The sequence below is a fragment of the Corapipo altera genome, unplaced genomic scaffold (genome assembly GCF_003945725.1).
Source record: "Corapipo altera isolate COAL_440 unplaced genomic scaffold, ASM394572v1 50, whole genome shotgun sequence".
Taxonomy (NCBI): Eukaryota; Metazoa; Chordata; class Aves; order Passeriformes; family Pipridae; genus Corapipo; species Corapipo altera.
The window spans coordinates 13,091,201-13,119,080 of NW_020884889.1; the positions used below are offsets into that span (position 1 = coordinate 13,091,201).

The window sequence follows — 27,880 nt, forward strand, 5'->3', positions numbered from 1 at the left end:
GGGTATTATCTAATGAGTATAAATAGAAGTGTACTTAGAGGAGGCACAGAATAGCAAACCCATGATGAATTGCTAGGGCATGTTGAGTTGGTTCTCTCAATGCCTGCAGTCAGATGATTTCACTGGCTGTACAGATGAAATCTCATATTTCAATGTTTAAGTAAAAGTGTCAAAGTTCAGCTGGAGCAGGGACGAATACAGAGCAAATTTTGTGTGTGTTTGTAACTAGGGCACCAGAACAACAGAGGAAGCCAAAATGAGCCGGAAAAGCAAAAGGAGTTTAAAGGAGAAATTTGCCTTGAAGAACAGCTTGGTTAAAGAAGCCCTCTCAGAGTTCCTGGGAACTTTTATAATGATAGTAAGTGTCAGCTGCTTTCCTTTCTTCCTACTAATCTAATGTTGGACAGTGCTTGTGAGGAGACATGTTCTCTTACCCTGTGCTGAACCAGCAGCATGGTGGCTCCTGACAATTCACAGCCCTGAATGAGCTGCTCCTCTTGCCGGTAAGTTTGTAATTCCTTTCTTCACCCGGTGTAATTATCACTGGCTATAAAAACCAGATAGCTTTATGTATTACAATTGTCTGATCAGCATTAGATTTCATAGAGCTGCAGAATTTCAGTGAATTAGCATGTTCTGAAAAACTCAGATATGCACAGTGGATGTTGTTAATACTCTTCTGTTTGTTAAAAACTCAGCAGTTTATTCTACTTTCACTCCTATTCACTAATTCTATCTGCTTTAGCAAACATGCTGTGTTGCACATTAAGAAAATTTTAGCTGAGTTGTTTTCCTGTGCAATTTAGAAATTTAGCCATGTGATTGATAGAGAATGTATTGGGAGTTGCATTGCCAAACCTTTGGAGATTTTTTAAGTTAAGTATTTTTTGATTTATTTTTAACTGTACTACGTAAATGATGCTGTTGCTTGGTCCTGTAGCACTGCTACAATTTAGGTAAATACCAAAACTCCCTGTTTTCATAACCCCAGATTTTTTTTTACTTCTTACCTTTCTCAATTTTTCAGTGCATTTTGGACTGGGACATAGAGCTCTACCCTGTGATTCACCAGGGTAGAGAGCAGGCTCAGTAGCAGAGCTAGAAGTCAAGCAGTGAGAGTATTTATGCCAAACTCTTTCTTTCTCCTTTTAGTCTGAACAAAGCAGTCTTGCTTATTGCTAAATACTTCATCACAGTGAAAAGGACAAAAAAACCGAAGTAAGCATAATACTGACATAGTATGTTTTATAAATGTAACTGTATTAGCTAAATTTCAAGTAAGTCATCTAAAAAATTCCAGTAGCTCATAAAATAATGGTTTTTACTACACTTCAGCCAACTGAAACGTGCAGGCACTAAAATAATATTATTCTCAAATTTAATACCATCCATAAGACATTATTACAGTAAGGAGCACATTTAGAAGCAAGGAGCACAGGGCACTTTACAAACATTAATGAATTAAGTGTCACAACACCCTGGCAAGGAGGGGAAATGTCATTATCTTCATTTTGTATATTAGCAAACCTGATTACAGCAGCCTGCACAGGAAGCCTGCGGCAGAACTCTGACTATAACCCACATCACCTGACTTCCAGTACTCTGACCTCGCCACAAGATCATCCTCCTCTTTCCATTAATGAAATTAAGCAAGTGAAGAAAACGTATTAAAGTGCAGATTAGACCACAAATGCTATTATTTAATGTCCTGCTGGATAAGACTTGGAGGAAATACAAACCCAGATCCCATTTTCTAATATGTTCACCATATGAACATAATAGAAAATGAAGCTACAACATTGTTGTTGATAATCTCAGTTTCTCATTTCTGTCTTACCCTTTCTAGTTCTAACCTTGGTTTAAAGCAGAGAAGAGCCTCACAGAGATAAAACTGCAGCTTTCTCTGTGCTTGGATACCTCAATTTGTGTTTAGATTGCACAAGTTAACAGCAGTACAAAGTGTTTATTGTGAAGAAACTGAGGGTTTTTTTCTGTTATTTATTGCTTTTGCTTTTAAGCTCTGTCAGCTTAAGTCATCTACTTCTTTCACTTTAAGTACAGATAAATATTAAACACTTAAATTGGAGCTGATGAAAGGAGCACCCTGGTAAGCCAGAGGACAGAAATTCTTAAAAACCAGAACCATGTATGCAAAAGAAGTGATGGTAATAGGATGGTGGATGTATCTTAATCCTGTTACTAAGTGAAAGTGAGAGAAGAGTTCACATCCTACAGGACAGTTGTTTCAGATCTTTGCTGAAAGCTGGGTTTTTTTCCCTGTGATGGGTTTTACAGCCTGTGGGGAGCACCTGTTCCAAGGAGTAAGGCTCAGACAGCCTTTCTGTTACCCACAGGCTCTGTCTGGCAGTCAGTGCTAACTGGCCAGACCTAAATCTGCAACCAACCCAGCAACACTGGGAGTTACCTGGGTGAAATTCCACTCCTCCAGATCACTCATTTCTACTTTTTCTGGAGAATACATCACAGGCCACATAATAATATGAATTTAAGCTAACCCTCTTTGGTAATTCTCAGCCTTGCAACATTATTTTCCAAACAGGAAATCTAGAAAGTGAAATCACTCATCAGGCAAAACCCAAGCCTTCACCTCGGGGTGTGAAGGGTGTGACCTGCAGTGTTGTACAGGTTTGAGGCAACAAGCCTTGAGAAACTCACTGGGCACAGAGCTGGATAACATCTCCTGGGCATCCCTACCCCTCACGCTGCCCTTGGCCTTGCAGCATGGTCCCAGAGCACGTAGATGGAATTCTTTTCAAGTGAAAATAAAGTGGAAGGTGAACTCCAGAATCACAGCAACTGTGCTGACCATTAGTAGATGCTCAGTCCAGTGGATCAGACTGGAGATGCTCCTAATAAGGATGTTTGCACTGCACAACTTGATAACACAGACATAGCCCACATGAGCCCCTCTCTCAGCTCATCAAAGCACCTGATTCCAACCTCAGAGTTCAGTGTGGAATACTGAACTTGAGAAGCCTGGAAGTTTCCTGAGGTAGGAAAACACCCTTCCATTTGTACTGTGGTGGCTGAGAGCCACATTTCCCATCCTCAGACAGCCTCAGCCTTCTGTATCTGGGACTGCCTCTGAGGCCTCCCTTGACAAAGAGCTCTCTCGAGAGCTTTTTGCTCTCCATCATGTCCCCAGGTCAGTACATTTCCTCTTGGTGCTCCTGTGAGTTCCTCTGGGGGACAACATCTGGGAGCCAGCACAAAAAAGCCCAGAAGCCATGCTGCATCAGATAGATGGTTTATGTGACTTTTCAGAGAGTCTGTCTGGAACTCACCTATCCAACTGCCTCTCTGCTTTTAGTCATGCTTCTCTCCCTATTTCCCCTTTGGATCTTGACTGCATTGCTCTCAAACAAAATGGGATTTACTCTGACATACACCATTAAGTATATCCGAATTGAAACAGTTCCAGAAAGAGATGCCAAATGGGCCATGTGGCTTCCTTTAACAGCTACTGCTCACCTAACAGAGCTTGTATTTCTTTTTGACTCTCAAGAGCATCTTACTGTGAACTTCGTTTCTCAGAAAGGAGCTGCAGAAGAGCCAGAATCTCCTGATTCCGGAGCAGCATCTACTTCTTTGCTGAGACAGAACACAGGCTTCCATTTAGTATATAAAGACAAGTGGGGAGTATATGTATTCCTAATATATATATATTACTGTACATATATATATTCCTGTAAGCCTGGACTCCAGCTGGAGGTGGGGAGCCTCTTGCAACTCCCATTGAAGCAAATGTTTGTGTGTGCACAGAGGATGCAGGGGACAAGCAAGAACTGAATTCATAAAACCCCACACTGAAAATAGTCCAGCTCATGAGAAGAAGGGCTATTTATCTTATGATCATCAAATTATTTTTGTCTTGTTTTCATATTCTGTCCACTTCATTATGTAAGTTATCACTCCTGCTTTGTTGCGGAGTTGAGTCTTGCCTGAAAAATCTTCAAGATTGACATTGCATGGATGTGCTCAGTCCAGAAGATTAAAATTTAAATAGCTTTTCTGTATCTTTCATTTTGTGGCCCTATTTTCCAGGGCATGTTAATTACAATACTGTATGGTAACATGTATCCCTTATTCTAAACACGTGTTAGAATTCTCATTACATGATGTAGTTACATGAAAGCAAACGTAGCTTTTGATCCTTTACCCCTTAAGTAAGTGTTTAGCATTTAATACAAAATCACTTCTTAGAAAATTTAAACAAAGGTAAACTCCATGCTCTAAATTTTTGTGAAAGGGCGGCACTTTCTTCGTATAGTATAAACAAGATTTGCTCTGCATACTGTCAAGATATAAAATTAAATATCAGTAGCTTCAAGAGCTGCCTTATTTTCCATGAGCAGTGAATTTCCTGGAGAACAGAATCTTGTATTGTTAGCTCTTAGACAGTGAGCTTAAGTTTGTCAAAGCTAGACAAAAAGGGTTTTTAAAGTGTATTTATAATTGATATTTTGATATGTCACTCAGCTTTTTAAATATTACATAATGATGCCATGGGCCTTGGCAACGTTTGCACTTTGAAAAGCAGCTCTTGTGTCAGAGATCCATACCTTAGGGTCTCTAGCAGCAATACTATAGCACAACCAATAAATAATAGATGTCACTCATTAATCTAATGGCATAATTGCATATATTTGGATGGCAATAAATTTTGCTTATGGTTCTGGTGAAGATGTGCAAACTCTTTCTCTTTTTGCAACTGTATTAAATCAGCATTGGAGACAGAAGACAAAGTGGTAATGAAGACCTGTAGTTGTGCTGAGGTTAAGGAGGTTCTTGCACATAGGTATTATTTCTATAGTTTTACTGTTATCAAAATGAATTAATGTTTTTTCTAGACAACATTCCTGCTTCTGAAGTCATTCTTTAATTCAGCTGAATAGTTAGCAGTGTGAAAAAACTGAAAGGAAGGTTACCTAATTGTTCTTTTACCCCAAAATATTTATTACAGCAAGTAATTCTGAAAAGTCACAGGAAATCCTTTTTTTTTCAATCCAAACTTAAGTTTTCCAGTGTATGACATTTCAAACTTTCAGGTGACTCAGATGTTATGTTGCACGAAAGCTTTGAAAGAAAATTACCTTCATTTCTGCAACGTCAGCCCCAACACATAACTCAGATCTCATTGTTTAACCAAGAGTTTATAGCAAGGTGAATTTAATTTTCCAAGACCTTTTCCTGTAGATACACTTTTTCCCAGAAAGTTTGCATCTGTAGGACTGAAGTGTAGGCCCTCTCCCTGAGTCTTACAGAATATTTGCATCTTTCCAACGTTCAACTGTGAGTGCAAAACTCGAATTTACGTTTTACAGACACAAATTTACAGGGTGTTTTTTTGAAAGTTTCACCAAATAAAAAAAAAGGTAATAAAGGTAATAACTTTTTAAAACTGTCATAAACAGTTGGAGAACTGAATAAAAGATAATAAATGTAGTTTGTGCCATGCAGTGAGTTTATATCTTTGCGATCTCAACAGTTCAATAAACCGTTCTAGGTAAGAGTGAATTCTAGTGAGCTCTCCAGTCCATGATCTGGTTTAAAGGCAAACATGACTCAGTTTCTCTAACCCATTCTTTACTATGTTTTACTATTAAAAGTAAAAGGTTTCTTTACTATTAAAATCATTCAGCTTTTTTTTTTTCTTTTCAACAGAAAATAGCTTAGGCTTTAATTCCTCATAACTGTGCACCTCCAACCAGGAGGCCACAGCAAAGATCAGCCACTCTGTTCCTGCACCCAAAGGAAAGAGTAAAAGAAAATGTACATTTACCCTTGTACTCCAAGGAGAGCACAGAAAACCTCCTGTCTCAGAATCTGCAGTGCCCTCTCTTGCACTCCTCCTGAATGCTGTGATTCCCTGAGTGCTGATACAGAGGCTCAACATGTTTTAAGAGTTAGAAAGATTTTAAGCTTTTCAGTTGATGTAGGAAGGAAAGCAAAGAAACATAGCTCAAGAATAAACATGTAACATGGGAGGGAAGCAGCACCTGAATAGGTTCTTTTTCTCCACAAGAAGCTACTAGGTAAGATTTTCTTTCCTTTTCTTCCTAGCCCTGATGCAAGGGGCAATGTTTCACTCCTTAAAGTTTGTGTCTGAATATCACATTTCAGTTGCTTTCTCTCCTGAGTTTCTAAAAAATAGTAGGAAAATAAAAATAATCTTCACTGAAGAAACTAACTCAAGCCAGTTGCCCTCTAAAATTCAGGAAAGTAAAGCATTTAGCATTTCAGGATGAAGAGTGCAATATTAATCATAATAAAATAGGAGAAAATGCAGACCTTTGCAGTCTCTCCAGGTGATTTCAAACTTTTATTTGTCTCCTATTGCATATGCAAAAGCAATAATAAAAATTTAAAAGCATCAGTTTAAATAACACAGCATAGTCTGTCCCTCAATATTTTTACTGTATTTTTTCCCACAAAGCAATTTGAACCTGGTCTTTATATGTTTTAAAAGCCTTATATACACAATTCATCCAAAGACTTATTAAATTTCCATTCATGTCTCCAAGTAGAAATGCCTTCCATCACTAGAAAATGTTTCAAAATGTCAATAATTTTAAGGCTTATGTCTATACTATTTAATTAACTAAATGATAAGGGTGGGGTTTTTTCCACCCTTTATTTATTAGATGGCAAGTCTGAAAAAAAAGTAAAGGGAAATCCATCTGAACCCAAGAGGATATTGGTTGTGTCCCAGGAGATCATCAGGAGAACAGATATAGTGATTTTTTATTACTCTAAGTATGATTAAATCGTAATGTACAGAAGTCCTCCCCACCCCCTCTAAACATTTAATTAATGATAAAATAAGAGCCATGTGCTTTTAAAGGATTTAAGAATTACTTTGACAGGTAAGCTGTATTTTTATCTCACCTTTAAAAGCTTAAGTACTGTCTGATTTAACAAAAGATAGAAAATATTAAACATTAAACTAGATGAAGATTGTTCTTGCCTGAAAGAACAGGAGTTTCCTGCAACTTGTATTCTTGCAGAACTAATGCCCTGACTTTTAGAAGCTCTAATATATCCCTGCTTTTGTTGCTGTTAGAATTACTGTCCCTATTGAAAGAATGCTTAGGAGCCATGCCTAAATTAAGACCCTACATAACACAGAAACATAGCAAAAATATGACTCTGTGTAGAATGAGTTTTTAATGTGTTACAAAACACCTTATTATGAAATGCAATAGATAAATTCTTAAGCAGACTTGTTTTGTAAACGAAGGGGGTGGGAATGAAAGTGAGTTCTAAAACACACTCCAAATTAAAGACCTTTAGGAGGACACGATCAATTTAGCACTCAGTGCCTCTTAAACTGAAAGATTTATTTACTACTTTTATAAGTAACTAATTCTATACAGAAATATAAATGTTGGGCAGGGGGAACTGCACAAGGCTACAGTATTCCACATGCAACCCTGTACCGTTTTCATGGGCAATTTTGACCAAAGAGATCCCTGCCAACAGGGAAGTGCAAATGTAACCACTTTTCCCAATCCCCAGAGAATTCTCGGACTCTTCCAGCCTGTATCCCTGCTTTTAAGGGCCTAAATATGCAGTGCTAGGTCTGGCTGCTTGAAGAAAGCTTGGAGATTTCCCTAAGGAGCAAAATATCAGGGCTTCCTCTCATGTCCTGAGGTATCCCAGAATACCACTCTGACCCCTCATATTTGGAATGGGCAGCTTTAGGATAGCAGGACACTCACTGCAAGGACAGCCTGAGCCTAACACTGCCCTGCCTGAGAGTCTGTCCCCTCCACAGCTCTGGGCAGGAACAAATGCACACATGGCAGAATCCAGAGCAGCACTGCAGACCTGTCCAGTCTGGAAAACAGGAGAGGACAAGTCCTGGGCTAGCAGGAAATGCCTGTCTGAGGAACACTGGGAGAACAAGGGTGGAAGCGTGGCGTGGGAAAAGGGCAGGGTTACTGCCTTACCTGAACAAAGGCAGCCTTTTAGAAAATAGTCCATTGGTGTAGGGATCCTTGGAGATTCTTCATAACTACCTGTGGTTGTTGAAGTATGATTCTGTTCTGAAAACTGACTAAACCAGAAAATTCTGAACTACTTTTCTAGCATTTCCTGAGTGAAAATGTACAGCTTATAATTAAAAAACCTGTTTTTTTGCAACTGCTGACTCTGTATTCCTTGTAGCACATGTACTCATGCACAGCATCATCAGCTGTGCAGCCACTGAGGCCACAGTCTGCCTGCAGGAACACCTGCAGTACCCTGTATGTGACTCACCACAGCTTGGAGCTGGGGATGTAAAAGGTGTGACAACGCCCATGCCATTGTCTCCACACTGCTGGAAAGCAGGAGACTTGGCTGCTTCTTTAATGTGACAGTCTGAGTGTCTGGCTATGAATGCACATGACCTCTAGGGCTTCTCATAAGAAGGAGGCTTTTTTTTATAAGTATTTTGCTTTAATATGCCTAAAGCTTTCCATGTAGAAAAATAGATTCCCTAAAATTCTGGATTCACATATTGCTGGAAATCCTATTTTCACTGAAAAATGATATTACAAGCATCTGCAAAAATCCTGAAAATAGTACAGGTCTTTAGTCTAATGAGTGGGATGCAGAAAGTCCTGCAAGCTTCCAGGCAGTAATAGGACCTTATGCTCATTGGAGGCCAATTGTTTTCCTTTCCTAACATTAGCCTTGCTATCTAAAAGAAAGAAAAGGATCTATGTCTATGAAGCAAATTTTTTTGGCAGAGAAGGTACAGGCAGCTCTTCCACACCCAAACATGTTCTTTATGACAATAATCTAATTACTTTGTAAGCATAAAAAGTCAGTGTTGAAGCTACTCCAATAAATTTAAGCAAATCAAGCTATAGACAACTGCTAAGAGGAAAACCTGGTAACATAAGACAGACAAGATAAGATAAAGAGATATAGCTATATTCTACTATAAATTAAACTCCCATTAACTTCATGTAGTTCAATCAATGAGTTCTGTGGGCGCAAATGATGGCTGAGCTTGGCCTAAAACCCTAGAATATTTAGTTACAACTTGATGATCTAGTTGGTCTTAACTCAGTCAAGCAAAGACTCAGGGTATTAAATTGCTGCTCATGTAATTACATGATTAGGTGATAGTTTCCAGTTGTGCCAACCTAGCTACAGTAGGCGTGAGACAACTTTTTCTCTCCTTCTAAAAAGGTCAGCAAATGGAGAAAGTATTACTGTGGCATGGTTCAGATTTGCAGGTTCAGTTCCCAGCGTTCCCACCCCTGAATGGGCACACACTGACTGTGCCTGCAGTGGTTCCTTCACTGTACATGCACAGGCAGTCATGTCCCAAGGTGCACCGAGTGCAGCTGTGTCCCAGCTGGCTTGTCTACCTCCTCCTGAGGCTGGTGAGCACAGAAAGGGAGTATCTGTAGCTGTGTGCTTGCCTATGACATGCAGAGCAGAACCTACTATGCAAGAGGATTACACAGCTGTTTCTGTATGATTCTCCTCAGTTCTGGTAATCAGGGAAGGGAGGCCACAGCTTCTCCCTGTTCTTTCCATCCTTCTCTTGAGAATTTGTAGTTGGTATACACAGATGTTGTTACTGTCCCTTATTTTTTCTATAACCATCTCCTCTTCTCCTGTTCTCTTCTTTCATCATGCTTGACCAGACCAGAAAGGGGTAATATTTTCAAAAGAATGGCCTTTTCTTTGAGTCTGCAAAACTTTGTCTACATCTCAGCACACAAGTGCACACTTGCAGATCTAACTGGTTTCCTGAACACAACCTGCACCCCAGTGTACACAGAGGCCCAGAGCAGCCTACTGAACGTGCTCCACGTCTGAGCTATGCCTTTCCTGAATTTTTGCTTGGGGCAATTCTGGATTACTCCCTTTGAGAAGTCTAATTCCACCTCCTCTAGACTCATGCCCTAAACTCAAACTTAATGAATTTCAGCATAACCGTTCTTTCCATATTAAACATATAAAGGCATTATGAATAGAATTGTCTCATGTGAAGTTTTAAAAAAACCTTATAATTTCAGCTGTGAACAACTGCAGTGTATTTAATTCTGGTTTGCTATCTGTGTGTACATCTGTGCTTACCCTTTGCATTGCTGGGTATAGGATGGGGCAATGAGAGCACTCCTAACGTGTGTCATCCACTGCAGAGTCTGACTGCAGCCTGCAATGTGTCTTTCAATTATACAGTCCAATAAACTGCAGCTATCTAACACCACCCTACCCTTACGTAACCCCAGAGCTGTAACACTTTGGCACCAGACAATGTTTTGTTTGCTTACATGATTATGACCTTAAGGCAACAACTGCACCTGGGTGTATGACACAGTCTCGGGGCACTTATAACAGAAACGCCGTCTGCGTTACAAAGCTGGTTAAGGGGTTGAGAGCTTTTCTGTCACATTTTGGTGTTAGCTAAAACCCTTTGGGGAAATAAGGGAAACAAAAGTATGATTTTGCCTGTTTAAATTGCATCCATTCTAGTAGGACTTGCTTGTTAAAACTCAATCACCAAATCTTTTTGGTACAGTCTATTCCTAAGGCAGGAGAGATTTTCCCATTACTTTGCAGGTTCTGAATGCAACTGCCTTGCAAGTGAAAATAAGCAATTAAGTTTGCTCTGGATAAATCTAGTCACATCCCAGAAATGGTAAGATTCACATCACTTACAGCTGCAGAGAAGAAAAAGTTTTCAGACTATAGACATCATTTGATAGCTTCCATACAGCTTCCATCCTTGTTCAGCAAAGCACTTAGGCATAGATTTAAAAAGCAGATTTTCAAAGACACAGAAATGGATCGGCTAGTCTGTCTCAAACTAAAGGCCTTTTGTATCTTTGAATATCTTTCCTATCAACTTTATTAGGACCTAAACATATGCTGGAAGCTAAGCAGAGGCTTTAGAACTGAACAAACATTCTTTTAAGCAAATATTTAAATGTGTTGCTGAACTTCATTCTGAAGGGAACCAACATAAAACGGAAGCTAGTTTAAATTCACTTAGAATTCTCCAATGTGAATTATTCAGATATCCCCACTTCAGCTGCAGAGCCAGTGAAATATTTTGATAGAGCAATATGTGATATAAAGTCAGCATAACAATAACACTGTAATCGCCAGAAAGTTGTCCCATTCCAGATTTTCAGCAATAAACACTAAAGGCTTTTTGAACTATCTTTCATAACTTTTATAGTAATTTCTTCATTGCTTATAACAACAATCTGTAACTGAAAACTTACCATACAGAATTAATTCCCTCTTCACTTTCAGATGCAGAGTTCTGTTGTAGAGGCTGTGAGATCTTGTTTATGCTCCAAGTTCTGATCTGTATCCCATCATTGTACTTGAAAACTGTTTTCTGTGGGGAGAGAAGTCCTCATTAGCAGACATTCTTCCTTGTGACAGAGCCGGGGAAAATAAAAAGCAAATGTGCACTGCAGCAAAGGCAACAATGGCACACAGGCCACTAATCTCAAATTCTAGCACTGCTTCAATATTCAACAGTGTTTTCAGCTGTACCAGGACAGAAGTTGCAAACTAACCAGTAACATTTGGCAGACACATGGGTGATTTTACATTTCTCTTTCCAAACACAGACACTGGGGTGTGGGTGTGTGGGACAGTCTGTCCTCAGCAGAGGAGTCCATGGCGGGCCCATGATGGTGACCATTGGATTTGCAATGGCAGTGACTGTAGCAGTGTATGTGACTGGGGGTGTTTCTGGTAAGTGACTTGTTTTCTCATATAGCATTTATTGCTACAGTTTTAAGGCTCCCTTGTTAAAGTACTTCCATTCCATGGTATAAACAATGCAATAGTAAGCACTGTTACAGCAGAGTCACGTCAGTGTTTTCCTAGTAAATACTTTATATTGTTGTTTCCTTCTATTCTTTGTGTTGGATGAAATCTTCCACCAAATTCTTGTCTGAACTACAGTGTGCAAGCCTTGGCAGACCTCTGTCTTTTACAGAGAGTATTCTCTGCAAACCAGAAATCTGCTTGGTGTTGCTTAGAAAATTCTGTCTGTAGAGATGATCCTGGACAGCACAGGCACTGTGTTTAAAGAATTAACTGTGAAAAGCAATCCAGCAGTCACCAGATAAAATGGTGGCCAGCTACCTAGAAGGTAGAATGGCCCACTAATGAGTGTAATGAGCAGGGTTCACCTTGCAGAGTGCAATTCATCTCTTCATGTTCAATGACAGGCAATAGCAAGTCTGCTATTGCAGAAACAGCAAAAAGATTCAGTACTAGAGACACATTCAGTGATACACTGTCAATATAATGCCACTGAGCCTTTGTTTCTGCTCTTTCTCAATGTTGGTCAGGAATCTCTCTTTTACCTGTAGCTGGGCTAACTCATCATTGTCCACATGTGCCATATGGGATGCTGCTTCCCCTCCTATTTCCATCATTGAGTTTGGCCAAACTAATACCAGAAACATTAGCACAACTGCTCTTAACATTTAAATTCTCCTTTTAATAGAAAATGATGGGCTGTAACAATAAACAGTGTTGTGCATTATAATACACAATACTTCATGTTCTATGCAGAGTTTATATTGACCTCTTAAATGGTGCCCTTGTGCTCCAGTTCTCATGGAGGCATTTCTTACCCTTCATAAAGAGGGTAAAGTTGGTCTGGACAACTTTCTGTAGGTATAACTAGGCCATTATAAACCGTTGCTGTAGCAGAAATTACTGGGGCTATTTCTCTTCTCTTTTACAAATACTTTTACAGAGGAATCAGAAGGTTTCCAAGTTCACATTAGAAGGTGCTCAAGGCAGAGCAAAACAGGCAGTCTTACAACTGTCATTGAAACAGAGCAGAACTGTGCCTTAATACCACATAAAGTTAATTCAGCAGCACAATCTTATTATCTGAACAACTTTAAACCACAGCTCTTGGTTTGCGTTTAGGCAGGGAAACTCTTCTAATGCAGTAGCATGAAAACAAACCTGTGAAGACCTGTCCTACATTTGCATCTTTACGGGATATTCATCTCCATTATTATGTAGAAAATTAGAGTTCAATCCCAGCAGGGCAGAGCAGTTGCAGATGTTGCAGTATTGTGCTTCCTGTGTTTCTCCCATGACAAAGGATTCTGCACACAGTGCATTTTCTCTGTGAAGGAAGAGGAACAGATATTTCAACAGGCTGTAGTTATCCAACATATGATCACTATGTGAACACTTCAGAATACCAGTTCCTAATATAGAATTTGTTAGCAATTTCTGTGGCTCTTTGGCCATGAAGTCTCATGTTTAAGTACTGCTAAAATATTTTGCATCAGTTCTTTACGAAATTCTAAATTCATGGTAACAAAAAGTACAGTCTGCATGCTTGGTGAATTTTAGCATTTTACTTAGGAAAATTCCCTTTTTTATTTTTCTCCATCTAATTTTCCTCAATATCTAGATAATTTCCCACTATTTTTTCCAATGTAATATTTCAAACTCATGACTGTGATCACTGCAACTACAAAAGAATGAGGAACACACTCCAAAGTGGACTTTTTTTTTTTTTAACCAGGACACCAGCAGTGGTACAAGAACCAAGAATCTTTTAACTCCCTTGTGTCAGCATGAGAGCCTTCAACTAGACTTTTCCTTTCCAGATTTCATGTTAATCAGCCATCACTAATATTATTGTGACTTGTCCTGGCCATCATAATCACCCTGTATTATATACAGGTGGGGAACAATATCAGGTGTTGAAAGAAACAAAAATTATTCATTCCAGCCTGAGTAAGGAACAAAAGACAAGACAACAATTAATCAAAATTCACATGAAGGGCTGTTAAACAAGGTGCCATCTATCTATTTTCTCCATGCTGAAGAATTTGAAACACAGTGAGGAATTCAAAATTAATTCAAGACTGGTGCTGCTAGGTCAGAGTTTTGGAAATGGTACAAAGAAGGTTTTATCCAACTTGCTATCTGTGTTTGTCAGTTCATTATGTATCAAAGGTGCCTGGATTTCATAAGATAATGACTCACTGACCTGAAGTGCAAACAAACACAGAAACTGTACATAGAGGCCCTTTCTCCATCACTAACCTTTGACAGATAAAGGATATGTTCTCTCAGGTTTTTTACCAAAGAAAAGGGTCATTTTTTCTGATATCCATCCAGGCTGAAATGAGACTTTACCCGGAAGATAAGAAATGGATCCTATGTCCTTGCAGTATTTTTACTGTGGAGTGCTTTTTCATCCGTTTATTTATTTGCCAATTTGTATTTCTTAAAGAACAACTACATATTTGCAAACAATGAAGTTTTCCAAAAGCACCCAACACTTTTGTCCCATGTAGATAAAAAGCTTTGAGGGGAAGCAAATATCATGTGAGACAATAAATATATTTTAAAAACTAAAATTATCACAAGGAATTTCATTGTTACATCTTTTTCATGTATGAGTTCAGATGTAGCTACTCCTGAATAAAAAGGAAGGAAGTTTCACAGGAAACAGAACTCTGTTTCAGCATAGCTACTTTATCAGTTCCCTTATTGTGGACCTTCCTGGAGAGCACGAGGACTTGATGAAAGCCTGTGATGAAGAACTATGCACCGCTGTCCCCAGATCCCATGTAGGCATAGCTCCCCAACAGCCAGCATGAAGCCAGACAGCCCTAACATGATTTTATTTTGTCTTCGTGAAAACTGAGTTCCTAAGTAACCCCAGGCTGAAGACAGGGTTAAACATGACTTAAATTCAGGGTACTCCAGATCTACCTCAAGATACATGATCAAGCCAGTGATAGTCCTTAATCGTAATACATTCTCGTGAAACCGAATTAATGCTCTGCTGCCCCAATCCTACCCTAAAAGTACAAAGCCAAAGGCCTCAAGGAGAGAGAATATGTTCAGAATGTGGGACCCTCTCCTCACAACTGATAGGATAGATTTAGGTTTTTCTAGAAAAGTTGTCTGTAGATCTATAGATTACAGACTGCAGGACAGCAGTTTGATAAACACCACAGTCCACAAACATCAAGAACGAAGATGGAGCTTGGTGGCTTTAGCCCTCCCTCCTCTAATTTCATCCATCTTGTTTCAGTTTAATTCCAGTCAACATTTAAGTGCAGAATAACATGTAGAAAAGCATGTACTAGTCTTGTGCTCAAACGTGCCCGCATTTTTACAAATCCTTTACCTATTCTCATGTATCTGATTCATCGACGTGACTTATTTTGTGATTTATTTTTCAGGTGGTCACATAAACCCAGCTGTTTCATTAGCCATGTGCGTGACTGGAAGATTAAAATGGACCAAATTACCGATTTACATATTAGCACAATTCCTGGGAGCATTTGTTGGAGCAGCGGCTGTCTTTGGGATTTATTATGGTGAGTACACCTTAGACATGTTCACAGGACAAACTAGAGGTCAGGCAGTCCCTAAGGCCCCAATTTCTCAATGAATGTCAAGCAGGAAGAGGACCCTCGTTCAGACAGGGCTAATGGCAGGACTGAAGCTAAAATCATAAAGAAGAAAGGGAGAAGCATAAAGAGTTTGAAGGGAAAAACAACGGCTTGAACATTCCAAGTATCCTACAGATTTACTGAAACACTAATGCTCCAGGAAATGTTCTGATATTTAGAAAAATTATTCATGGGAAATCAGATACTCTGAGATCATGTATTTCTCAGTGAGGATTTTAAATTACTTAATAGCCAGGATACAGGGCTATCCATCTTCCAAGCAAATTAGAAACATTAAAGACCTGCTACAAGTGCCTGTAGGCAAATATCACCAACATCGTTCATTGAGGGTACAGGATATGAGATCAAGTCCCTCCTGACCAAACTTCAGACCACCCTAGAGAGGTGGCTCTCCAAGGCAATGAACTCCAGGTAGAGTGATAAAGAGGTCACATATTAGAGAGGGAAAAGAAGAAAGATTACCATTATCCTTGAGGCATGTTTTTTTCCCACAGTGTGCCACAAAAGGAAAAAATTTAGTAACAGACTGACTGACTGGATGAATCCATTCAGTCAGATCAGTTATTCAATCCCCTGCTCCAAAACTTTGCTTCTACTGGCCCAGCCCATCTCCTCCAAAGTCTCCTATAGTCTCTCTCCTATGGGCATAATGTCTGCAGATGGTGCTGGGTCAAGGTGCAATAGAGGGAAAATACAAATGGAAATTACCATTATTTGTCAGCTCAGGGCTCAGTACCCATAGTAACCCTGAGGAGAAAAATCTTTGGGAACCATCATAATTGTTTTGGGTGTGGTGGCTTTTTTTTGTTTTTAAGGTTAGTGTTAGAATTTGGAAACTGTGGGATTCCAGAACAGGATTTCCATCTCAGTTTAAGTTGTCCTCAAGTCTGACAGCAGAATTTAATGTGGCCAGGGTGCAGCAGTGTGTCAATATGATATGGGGTTGGAGGTGGAACCACTATTCTGCTAAAAGGGCAGCAGTAGGGTAGGGAGCCAAAATAGGGAACACAGGGCTGGGGTTAGGGTTGGAGGCATCTTCCTGATGTTCAGGAGTGTGGGATTTTCTCATCTTCCTATCTCTGCTCAAGTACTTTGCCCTCCTCTTGTTATTATTAAATCTCAAACCTCTTCTGTACTTTTTCCTTCCTGCAACTTGCAGGATTGTCTTGTACTCATTGAGGTCCAGTGAAAACTCTATAGTTGAAAAACAGACAGTGGAGCTCATCCTTTTGTTTTTTCCTAATAGTTAAGTGCAAAAAAATAATCCAACACTACAAATGAGAGCCTGATCGAAGTAAACAACTAAATATTCTCTGCATCCATGTTGTGCCTTAAGCAAAACTAGAAAAAACACAGGAGCAAGGAGAATTAGATTTTTCTGTTAGCTTCAGGAGACGGGGAGCTGTTTCTTCACTTGAAAGTATCATCTCATCACTGGATCCACTAATAAAATAATAGATTAGAGTTTGTTTTCTATGTCTGCCTATGGAGATTTGAGTGCTTCATCTCAGTGTCCTCTTATTTCTAAATACTTATTTTTAAAATTGCACAACTGTGAGATGGAATAACAATAATTCCTTGTGGCTGGGTATCCACAACTGCACAGCTGGGACACTAGGCACTGCTTGGGGCATCTTACCAAGTGTAGCAACTCTTACAGAATAATGCAACTGTATTCAGAATCAGAAAATTCTCCTTGGCACTGAGTTTGGAGCAGTGGGCAGAGGAAAACCAGCCCCATCTTGAAAGTTGTGATTTATAAAGTGAATACTTCAAGGTACAGGAGGAGAGATGAGACAAGAAGGTAGGATGAGTACATCGCCCCAAATCCATTAACTGTGCTCCAAGAAAAAGAGAGCACAGAATCACAAGATGGCTTGGGTTGGAAGGGACCTTAAAAATCAGTTTCAGCTGAGAACGAGAAGTGCACAGACCTATCCCATACATTCTAGTCCTGGAAAACCTGGTGTCTATGGAGAAGTGCAGGCAGTTACTGGCTGTTTTCTACAGATGCCTTTATGGATTACAGCGATGGGAAACTTGAAGTCACAGGACCTAATGCAACAGCACATATCTTTGCAACATACCCAGCTCCATATCTGTCCCTCATGAATGGATTTGCAGATCAGGTAAGTGCACTTGCTGTCCTAATTCTGCAAATTAAATGTACTAAAATCTGTAAGACCAAGCAGTAAAAAAATACATAGATCTAAGCAGCATTCTGAATCTTACTGTTTCGGTCATATGTCCCTGTGTAAAATACAGTGAGAATGCAATGCTGTTCGGGGGGGGGGGGGGTTACCTTTTAGTAATATTTTACAAGCAAAACAACTTCAGTTTGTTCTTTTCACATCATCTTAATTGTTGTTTTCATCATCTTAATTGTTGCACTCTACCTGTCTTCAGTGCAATATATGTAAGAGGTTATCCTCAGCATAAATCAATGTTTCTCCATAAACCTCAGCAGAGTCATGTCCATTACATCAAAATCCAGCCCATTTTGTGGACCTATTATTCCTTAAGTAAAGCTTAAGCAAACAGTTTAACACACCCTTAACAACTGAGTTTCCTGCTTCCACAAGCCTCCTCTTCAACCTTCTTTTTGCAGATAGATTTGTAGTATTTGCTGTCAATCCTCTTATCCTACTTATGCAACAGTGAAAAAATGAAGTCTCATATCTTTTATCTACTTCTAAACAATCTACCCATATTCTTCAGTCATGCATGAAATAAATACTGCAAAAGTAAGGTATGAAAAACTAGGGATTGCCTGAGCACAGGATTCCTTATGTAAAAGATTGTGCAATCTGGCTTCAAAAAAATCCAAACAGTCTTTTGAAGTTTTGTAAGAAAGACAGTTCTGATCTTTAGATCAGTCAACAGATTTTTCCCTAAGATGTTTTTACCCATGAGTGTTCTAAAACAAACTTTAAAAACGATGCAATAAAAATAATTTTTAAAACCCCCAAACTTGAACTTCTTTAAATCAGTATAGAAATTTAATGTTTTGACATCTCTGAAGCTTCTGTCTGTTTTCCCAACGAGTTAATTATTAGCAAAATCAACATTTACAAAGCATTTGATTTAAGTAGAACTGCATTTCCATGGAAGCAATTCTAAGAAAATTTCCTTCATCAGCTCAATTAGCATATGCAATACAGAGTTCATGTTACAGTTATACGTGCAACATTAATTTGGGTAATTCCTAATTTTTAGCTGATTAGTTTTGACTTTGTAGATTTCCCTTTTTCTTCTGATGTTATGCAATACCTGGATAGAAAGGTGCATATTTAGTCTAATTTATCAGCGTGAACTACAGGCATGTGAAACGCTTCTATATCAGCATAACTGATTGCATTGGCATAGCAAAACTACCAAAAATTGAGTGAATAGAACTGTTAAATTGATAGGAAAAAAATATGGAAACAAAGCATCAGACATCACACAGGAGATGCTTTTTAAATCCTCGGTTCTTTCCACACCAGAGTGTTGAAGATTACTTTTTTTAAATGTCCTCAGCACATTTCTTGTCTTTGTCTTTCAGCACAGAGATCAAAACATCTCATTGCTGTGAAGTAGAGAGGCACTGATTTCCAAATTTTTCTACTCTGTATAGTGGGATAAGTCCAAATACCAGCTCTAAGCCACCCCAATCCACAGAACTACCATAGCCCCTCTTTTCATTATTGGAAAGAATTTGCACATATTTGCTTAATATTCTTTTCTTTGCCTTGGCCAGGTGATGTCAACAGCTGTTCTTCTTCTGGCTGTATTTGCTATTTTTGACACTAGAAATAACAGCGTCCCAAAGGGCCTGGAGCCAATTGCAGTAGGACTTCTTATAATTGTTCTTACTTGCTCCTTGGGGATGAACAGTGGCTGTGCCATGAACCCGGCCAGGGATCTGGGCCCAAGGCTCTTCACAGCCGTTGCAGGGTGGGGGATGGAAGTGTTCACGTAAGTATGCCTGGATATGAGGTAAAATGCTCTTGGCTAAAATTGTTTCTAGGAAAGTAAGATCCTGATTCAACATGGTACCAAGCCATACTTTATATACATACAGGTAATTCTTTACATACCAGAAGCAGCGATTCATGCACTTTAAGCCAGATATCCTTGAGGAACTGGGCTTTAAAAAGGATTTCCTGCTCCTAGGTCAAATCAAACATGCATTATCTCTAATATCAATCATTGTTTCAAGCAGAACCTTCCCAAAATATTAGAGATTCTTAGAGGTCACTGAAAATATGAGTTCTTTCTTCTCATGTTCTGCAGCTTTCAGAAAAAAAAGAAACGAAATCAGAAGAGAGTTAGGTGGAAATATTTATTGGGTGCTGTAAGAAACACAGAGGTATTAGATTGATTTAGCCCATTACTACTACTGAGTTATTGCAGAAATACACAACAATCTAAAAGCCTGACTTCCTGCCTGGGAGCGAAGGAGTGAATGAAAAAAAGTTCCCTTCATGTTCCCACATTTCAGGGCACGCTCTCAAATCCCCGTGCATGGCTGTGCACACACACACACACACACACACACACACACTCTTGGCTGGCCAAAGGCACAGCTAATTAGTTTCACAGCAAATCCACAGTTTACACATATCCAGTGCAAGAAGCACTCTGGGGTATCTAAGTAAGAGTAATCTGTCATCACAAAATTTAGTTTATTTTTGTTTGGTTTGGTTTTCCAGTTATTTATGAGTAGGAATCCCCAGAAGTACTGTCGGCCACTAGAGAGCTCTGGTTAATAGAGATTTTATTTTAGCTACTTCAACATGCACAAATAACTTGCACTTATTATGATTTCTATCTACACAAATCATGTGCCTACTTGAAGAGAGCACTAGCCAAGCTTTTCTCATACAAAAATAGCCAGGTATGGCATAGATGAAACAGGCACACAGGCACACCTTAAGCCAGAGCCAAGGCTGGGATGTAACACAGATCTGGTGAGCCTCTGACAGGAGGTCAGGTCACTAGCCCAGTTACCTCCAAACTTCTCCTCCCCAGCAGCACCATTAGACAGCACTTTTTTTAAAAACAAGGGCACACAGAGTGACATCCCGCACTTTGGATTCTCCCCTCTCATATCTTTGTAATTACAAGTAGTTGTTGACTGTGGTATTAACCATGGTATCATGTGCTATAATCTGTAACACATTATGAAGTTGGTTATTATATTACTGGAAAGGTTTGGAAGTTTGGAAGTACTGTGATCTAGTCACAGAATACCTGTGAACTCCCCTCCAAAGCTAAGATCTTACACATTTACATCAAGGAAGCTAAAAGAAAACTCTACATCTGTACCAGTATGGGCTCCTCCCTGCTGTAGCTTTAGGATTTGTATACAAATTTGCAATCCCACTGTGAAGACCTTGCTAAGAAATTTTAAAATGTGAATAAACAAAATGAGATACAAGATCTCTGGTCATTGCCAGAATAAACTGGGCTTTATAAATTGAGGAAAAAGTCTTCTTGCCTGCCTTCAGTTAAGAGGCTGCAGTTATAACCAAAGGAATGATAATTTCAAGGGAATGTTCTTATCTTTTTAGAGCGCATATCCTGGAGGGACCTAGGAAGAATTTGAGCCCTGTTAGGTAGCTGGAAGAACCATGGGAGAACCCTGAATGATTGTAGTTAGGATCCTGAACTGCCTGATGCTCTGCTGGAGTTACATGTACATGAGCAACTTAAGCAATGCAGCAACAGCTGACAGCTAAACCTTGGATGTCTCCATTTAACCGGAATTCACAACCTTGAGACAGGTGCTTAAGCTCTGTCCAGGCATCCTTAAGGAATGCCCAGAATCTGGGACCAAAGCATGAAACCTCCACAGTGACAGGAGGGGAGTTCTACACAAACTGAGTAGTAGGAAATACTGATGAAACATTCCATATTCGTTGGAGTGAGGAAGCATCTCACAAGATAACTGAGTCACTCTGCACAGGTCAGTGAGTGTTCAAATGTTGTCTACAGAGCAGGCAGGGACCACTAGGAAAGCCTCACTTTGGAACAGATCAGATATACGGGAGCAAGACTTTCTACAATGTTCTCAAGCAAGTGCTCTAAACGTTGAGACAATCAGTTCATCCCCTCTACCCTTCTTTGTGCTTGCAGGTCCAGTAAATTCTGGTTTTATTGTGTATTCAGGCAGTGCACTGCAAGTAGCCTGGAGGGGAGCTCTTCTGTTGGACCATGGAGTTGTCCAGAGGATAAGAAGGCAGTTGAGCAGAGGTTTTCTAAATGTTGCTGTTATTACATTTTGCACAAAGACACCTGAAGGAGCAGTTTCCCCAAAAATCAAGCCAGAGGACACAAGCTGCAGTGTGGTTTCCGTAGCCCATGATGATGGGTTTGTTTTGGTTAAAGGCTCCCATTAGAAGCTGTTCTCTTCCACTGCAGCTGGAAAGGCGGTGTCAGTGCAGCACCCTCGAGAGCACCATTTTGGACACAATAAATGCAGTCAGCACTGGGCCTCCTCTTGCAAACTGCTGCTCAGCCTCTTGGGAGGAGGCATCACAGGTGTTGACTGTCCCCATCACTGGGGACAACAGCTGACTTTAGAGACCTCAGTGTTTCTAATGACTAGTCCTAAAACCATGGCGACAACCAGTCTTTCTTAAGCACATGCTTAATATTCTGATAAGCTTAAGAAAAGTTTTGGGGAGCAAAGTTTTGTCTGAAGCGAGAAAACAGCCAGATCTTTAAGTACAATTACCAGGCTCTATTTTCACAAGCAAAACAGCGCATGAAACAGCAACGATAGAGACAGAAACAGCTGCACAGAGCAGTATTTTGTGTCAGCATTTGAAGGTATCACTGGGATACTCCGCCCCGGTTAGTTTTGGGTTCTCCTGCCCGTGGCTGCGGCGGGGTCTGGCCGCGACGAGCGGCGGCGGTGCGGGCTCGGCGCGGTAACGCTGACACCTCGTGGTCGCCAGCACCGAGGACGAGTCTCCCGGGCTAAACTGAACTGCACTTTGGAAAAGGTGCAGTCAGGAGGCGCATCTCTTGTCTGCACAGGGGCTCGGGTGGCAAAGCGGCCTCCGAAATGTTGAGCGCTCTTCCTGGAGTGCAGCACTGCGGCCCGGATTACCCCGGTGTTCCCTGTCCTGCAGCAGCTGGCCAGCGAGAAGAGTATCCGCAAATCTAAAATGGGCCAAAGTTCCCAGTTCATGTAGGTTATACACTGTATTTCCTGGAAATTTTCACAGTTAGGCAAAGTGCCGCTGGACAGGTCCGTGTGCTGCCTCCTCCTCCTCTCACAGCCTCCTCCCACCCCACCCAGCACCAAGAACACCCGATGATAACAGAGGCAGAGCTGGGTGTTTTCCTGCCAACTCGGCAGCAAAGCTGTGCACTGGGGTAAAGCCAGAGTATAAGGGCACGAAGGGTCCTTCAGTGAAGCTATCTGGGCTTGTCACAGAGAGTTCTTGCTCCTATGCTGACAGGACTGTCATGGGAACTCCTAACTTGGCTGTGCCCCGATCTTGTTTCAGTTTTGGCAGCACCTTCTATATAGGTTTTACACCTAGAACCTTAACAGAGGGTGTCTAAAGCACAGCTGACAGCAGCTGCTGTGAATACAGGCCATGTTTTGGAGAAGGTCATGTAGGAGCTGATGAGGCACATGCCAGTTTGTGGAACAAGAGACACCTGCCAAGAAACACCTTTTTTCTGTGCCCATGTACACACACTTCACAGAAAAGAATACAAGCAAGTACTTGATATAGATTTTGATGTGCTGATTAAGTCAATAAAACCTTAGTCCATGCTTGTTCCAGAAATTCAAGGGCGTAAGAGACATTCGTGTTTCAACAAACAGATTTATAAAGTCAATAGAACAATATCAGGAGTTATTTTATATCCTATGGGCAAAATATAAATAATTCCAAAGGTAAAACATACACATCCAAGGCATTTCTGAACAAGGAATAGCAGTATCATCAATAGGGCACTGATATTTGCCCAGCTCTATTCTTGCATTGTGACTTAAGCAGAAGTTCACTTCTGCTAAAAACTATACAACTGAGTGGTGAATAATTATCCTTATAGCTTAAAAATTCCCCTGTACCTTCCTGTAAAGTTCTTCTCACAGATTAATTTGTCCCTTTGTATTTCTGGGAGGAAAAAATCTCCATTTTCAATATGCATGAAATTGAGGTAGCTGGATTTTCATTGGAGACCCACATATTCAGTTAATACAGCATGTTATCCAATGCATCAAAACAGTTTAGAGAGTCTCTGCTCTGAACCCAGTACTCAGTTATTTACTATCTGAATGTGGACCTCCAGGAAATGGAGAGCAATTCTATGAGCCTTATTTTCAAGCATAAGAAGTTTTTATAGTTTGATACAGGTGGACTACTTACTTTAAAATGTTCATAAATCTACATATTTAAAATTAAATCATAGTAATTATGCAAAGTGAATGTAAATATTTCAGTGGAGCCAACTTGCCAGATTCTCTTAGTGAATACAGCAATTCTAAGCAAGATTTTTAGGTGTATAGAACTTCTGAATGTCCATTTGCCTCTTACTGGAAGACATCACATTTTAAACACAGAGATAATATACTACATCATGAAATTTGAATCTGGACCACTCCAGTCAAAGATAATCCACTTTATAGTCTCTGTGTTTTATTACAGTCCTTAAGGGAAATATAATCAAAATCAAGTATGATCTATTACACATATCAAGAGGAACACCATATATACTATTACCGGTGTGAACCTGCAACTTTCCATGTGCATGAGATAACCCGTTTTTGTAACATACATTTGCCTTGATTACTCCTGACAACCAATTTACAAGCATCTGGTGACAGCACTAGTCAAGACTGCTGGGCAATAAATATGTCCCTGTTCATTTCATTGTAAGCCAATGAAGCCCACTTTCCACAACAGAGAAATGATCCTCCATCCCCAAACAGACATGCAGTAAAAAGGCCTTATTTTCTGAGGTGCAACCTAACCAAGGTGCCTGGTGCCTGTTACTTAGCATTTCAATCACAGCCTGGGCAGGGCAAACAGGGGTGTCATTCATTTACAGAAATGTGAGACAAAATAGAAAGGTCTATGCTGTGGTGAGTGTCACGCCACTGTATCTGTTCATTGACAAATAGGTGTTCACTTGAGTAGCAAATAACAGTTATTCATGTTCTTTTTTGTCTTACAGGGCTGGTAATCATTGGTGGTGGGTCCCTATAGTTGCACCTCTGCTGGGAGCTGTACTTGGAGCAATGACCTACATTATTTTTATTGAAATGCATCACTCAGATCCTCAGCCAGGAGGAGAAAACGAAGTGCGTGACAAGTATGAACTGACTAATATGGAGTAAGAACTGAAGAATTTTCTCTGTCATTCTGTTGTGCAGTTTTTTTGCAAATTGTTGGACCATTTTATAAAACCTGTATGCCTCCATTAGAAATTCACCTTTCAAAGCACAAATTCTACATAGAACTCAAAACTGAACTCTGTCCATGAAACATTGGGCTGATCACATTCAAAACTGAGAACTTGGGTATGAGAAGGGTAAATTGTTGTTCTTCTCATATGGCTTTCAGATCAAATTATCCCCTAGATGCAATTGTAGTGAAATGATGCACTGACCTGTTAATTCAACACGTATGATCCTAATCATGTTACCTAATTAACTGAAAATAGATGAGATATTGATACAAAACTGCATGCATTGCTAGTTAATTGATTCAGTGCTGAATTAATGTGCAAGGGCATTGCTCACTTCTTAAGAATGGCTTGCCTGAACATTAAAAACAATACCCAAATTGCCTAAATGTCAATTGAAACAGTTTTGGATAACTTAGTAAATTTTTATGGACCCATTATTGAACAGCAAGGAATCAGCTCAGCAGTGATGAGGTTTAGTAACTCAGAATACGATCACAAAATCTGTCTGTTACAAGATGAACACCAAAGAGACAAAGATGTAACCTCTTCATAGCAGTAACGGTCAGTTATTTTTAGACTATTTACTTGACCTTCATACTACCCAGTATTAAAAGCCTAGCATGGAATATTAATCTGAACCTCTTCCACTGTGCTTTCTGGATAAAATTCATTCCTGTGGAGATGGCTCAGCAACAGAGGCTTACTCTGTGCAGAGGTCAGCACAAGGCCCATGTCTGTATAAGCTTTAAAGAGTCCTGCTGATGATGATTTGCATGAGGGGATTTCGTCTGCATTGTGGGAGTAATTTTTAATTTGGTTGAAGTAATTAAAAATAGAAACTTGTCTCAGACTCAGTCCTAGATCTGAATTCCCCAAAGAGGGCCAGATCCACATTAGAGTTCTGAAGTGTAGGTTCTTTCTTGCTAAGTAGAAGTGGTTGGACATACACCACTTCCTAAATATCCAGCCTTGAAAATGAAATTATTTCTGCTTAATTCTTTGAATTGAATGTATTCAATTAAATCAAAGTTCATTTCTAATATGTATACATCTATAGCTGGTTGGTGGTGGTGATCATGAATAAACAGACATCCTATTCAGCAATGCTCCTGAGCTATTTTCATGGCAAAATTTCAGGGTACTAGCTCAATGCACTCATTTCCAGGGTGCTCTTCCCTTTGGATTTCTACAACCTTGCTCTCTAAAATTCCACGCTGCATTCCTGATTTCACTTCTGAAGTGAGGAACCCTTTGTGTTGCCACAAATAGCCTGTGCCCTTTGGTGAGGTATCCACTGAAGAAGTCTAGAAATACTGTGGCCAGAACCTGCCTCAGCATTTGGGCAGATCAGGCCTGTATCTCTGCATGTCTTTGCCCAACTCTCTGGGACACCACACCAAATTCATGGCAGCGAAGGGACAGAAACGGCAGCTCAAGCAAAGCTGCTTGATGCAGCTCAGATATTGCAGTACACTTGAGGGAGTATAATTCTAATTTTAATGATGTTTTTAAGAAAACTTACATAACAGTAATGAACTCATGTTGCTCAGAGACATATCAAGCCAGTGCAAAATGCTCCTTCGACTCAGAGTTGCCCTGCCGTGGGTTAAACTCGGCTGTAGCTGTGCCCATCCACGTCTGATTGTATCATTGTATGGCTGGCTCAGGAGTCTCAGCAATAAGACAAGGTTTACAGAAACAGTCCTCAATCTGAGCAGAGAAGAATCGAGTACAATGTGAAAATTAGACCTAACTGTAGACCTTTTCTTGGCAGCACAGACAAACTACATCATCTGTCCTGTATATTGATAAATTGCACTACATAAAACAAGAGAGGGGTAAAAGCAATTGCAGATTGATCCCTCTTTTGCCCTCCCACCTGCAGTGAGAGCTGTCTCTCACCCCTTGGTGATACCTGAGACAGGACACTCCAAGGTGGTTGCCAATCATCAAAGTCTGGAGAGCTCTTCTGGAGGTAGAAACAATCTGAAGGCTGCTCCCAGGTCAGAAAGGTGCTTACTCTTCCTCTGATACCAACATTTAGTACGAAATAGCTGTACAGAAAATAAAAATAGGCAGCTAATTAACCAGAAGTAACCAACTTTTTTCCAGAATGGTAGGGAGAGTTTATGACTTGTTGTGTCAGAATTTTGCACAGTCGGTGGGCTCCATATCCCTCATGATATTTCTTCCTTTAGTACATCATGGAAAACATGGGTAAAAGCAGAATACAGGTCAGGAATGTGAAAAGGATGGTTTATTTATACAACCTACTGAGTGATTAGCCCACACTTGCTGTGTGCCTATGCATTGGCCAAGATACATAAAGTAGTACATTTTCTCAAAATTCTTTTGATCACAACAGGTTCTGCCTGTAAATCAACAGGAAATCTTGTTTCTCCTGCTTATGCCATTCCTATGCACAGAATTTCTGTATAAGTGGTACTTATTTGTCTGAAGTTATTAACGTGGAACTCATAAGGAGTGACACACTCGTGTGATAGCATAACATCTTAAATGTGCTCTTAAGTTTTTGTCAAATCTATGTTTGCTTAAAGAATTTATTTTTAGACTTCAATTAATACTTCAATATTTTTGTAAATTCTTTGAGAACACCTTGTACTAATTCCACAATTCATACTGGCTTCACAAAAGCCAGAATTTCATTTAGGAACAAGGCACTGTAGACTTGTCTCAGACGTGACATAATTTAAATTTCTAAGTATAAGAATGAATTCCTGCTTTTGGAATACCCTCCACCCCCCCTTAGTCTTAACTACAGAACCATGTTCAGTATTACCATAATGTAATGGGAACAATAATAATCACCTCATTCCATAAAAACAAATTTAAAATTTATCTTTTATAAAAAAAAAAAAAAAAAGAAAAAAAAGTATTTTGACTTTGGATGAATGATGCAATTTTCTAATATCAACTCATATTCAGTGGTCACACATGTTAAATAAATATAGTACAGTTGGCAACAAGAAAAAGCTTTT

General features: G+C 39.8%; 2 protein-coding genes across 3 annotated transcripts in view; one reads left to right on the forward strand and one right to left on the reverse strand.

Annotated features, from left to right (window-relative positions):
* The window catches only part of ALDH1A2 (aldehyde dehydrogenase 1 family member A2), a 73,581-nt gene extending 65,501 nt beyond the window's left edge, over positions 1 to 8,080 (reverse strand). Inside the window, exon 1 of the mRNA XM_027644229.1 lies at positions 7,974 to 8,080. The gene's annotated coding sequence lies outside the window, so the exon portion shown is untranslated. The remainder of the gene's footprint in view (positions 1 to 7,973) is intronic.
* AQP9 (aquaporin 9) lies at positions 1 to 27,868 on the forward strand. 2 transcript variants are annotated; one of them, XM_027644231.1, is made up of 6 exons: positions 1 to 358; positions 11,616 to 11,742; positions 15,231 to 15,368; positions 17,475 to 17,593; positions 19,204 to 19,421; positions 24,648 to 27,868. In XM_027644231.1, exons 1-6 carry the CDS (start codon positions 257 to 259, stop codon positions 24,808 to 24,810), a joined length of 867 nt encoding a protein of 288 aa, XP_027500032.1. In that variant the 5' UTR covers positions 1 to 256; the 3' UTR covers positions 24,811 to 27,868. The 2 variants fall into 2 exon arrangements, with proteins under 2 accessions (XP_027500032.1, XP_027500033.1); XM_027644232.1 differs by lacking the exon at positions 1 to 358 and adding an exon at positions 373 to 503.
* The last annotated feature ends 12 nt before the right edge of the window (positions 27,869 to 27,880 follow it).

What these genes read in the sequence shown, in the direction of transcription:
- AQP9 (XM_027644231.1), top strand. Translation starts at nt 257, where the DNA reads ATGAGCCGGAAAAGCAAAAGGAGTTTAAAGGAGAAATTTGCCTTGAAG. An exon ending in TGTCTTTGGGATTTATTATG is followed by an intron (nt 15,369 to 17,474) that starts GTGAGTACACCT and finishes TGTTTTCTACAG; the next exon opens with ATGCCTTTATGGATTACAGC. An exon ending in TGGGGGATGGAAGTGTTCAC is followed by an intron (nt 19,422 to 24,647) that starts GTAAGTATGCCT and finishes TTTGTCTTACAG; the next exon opens with GGCTGGTAATCATTGGTGGT.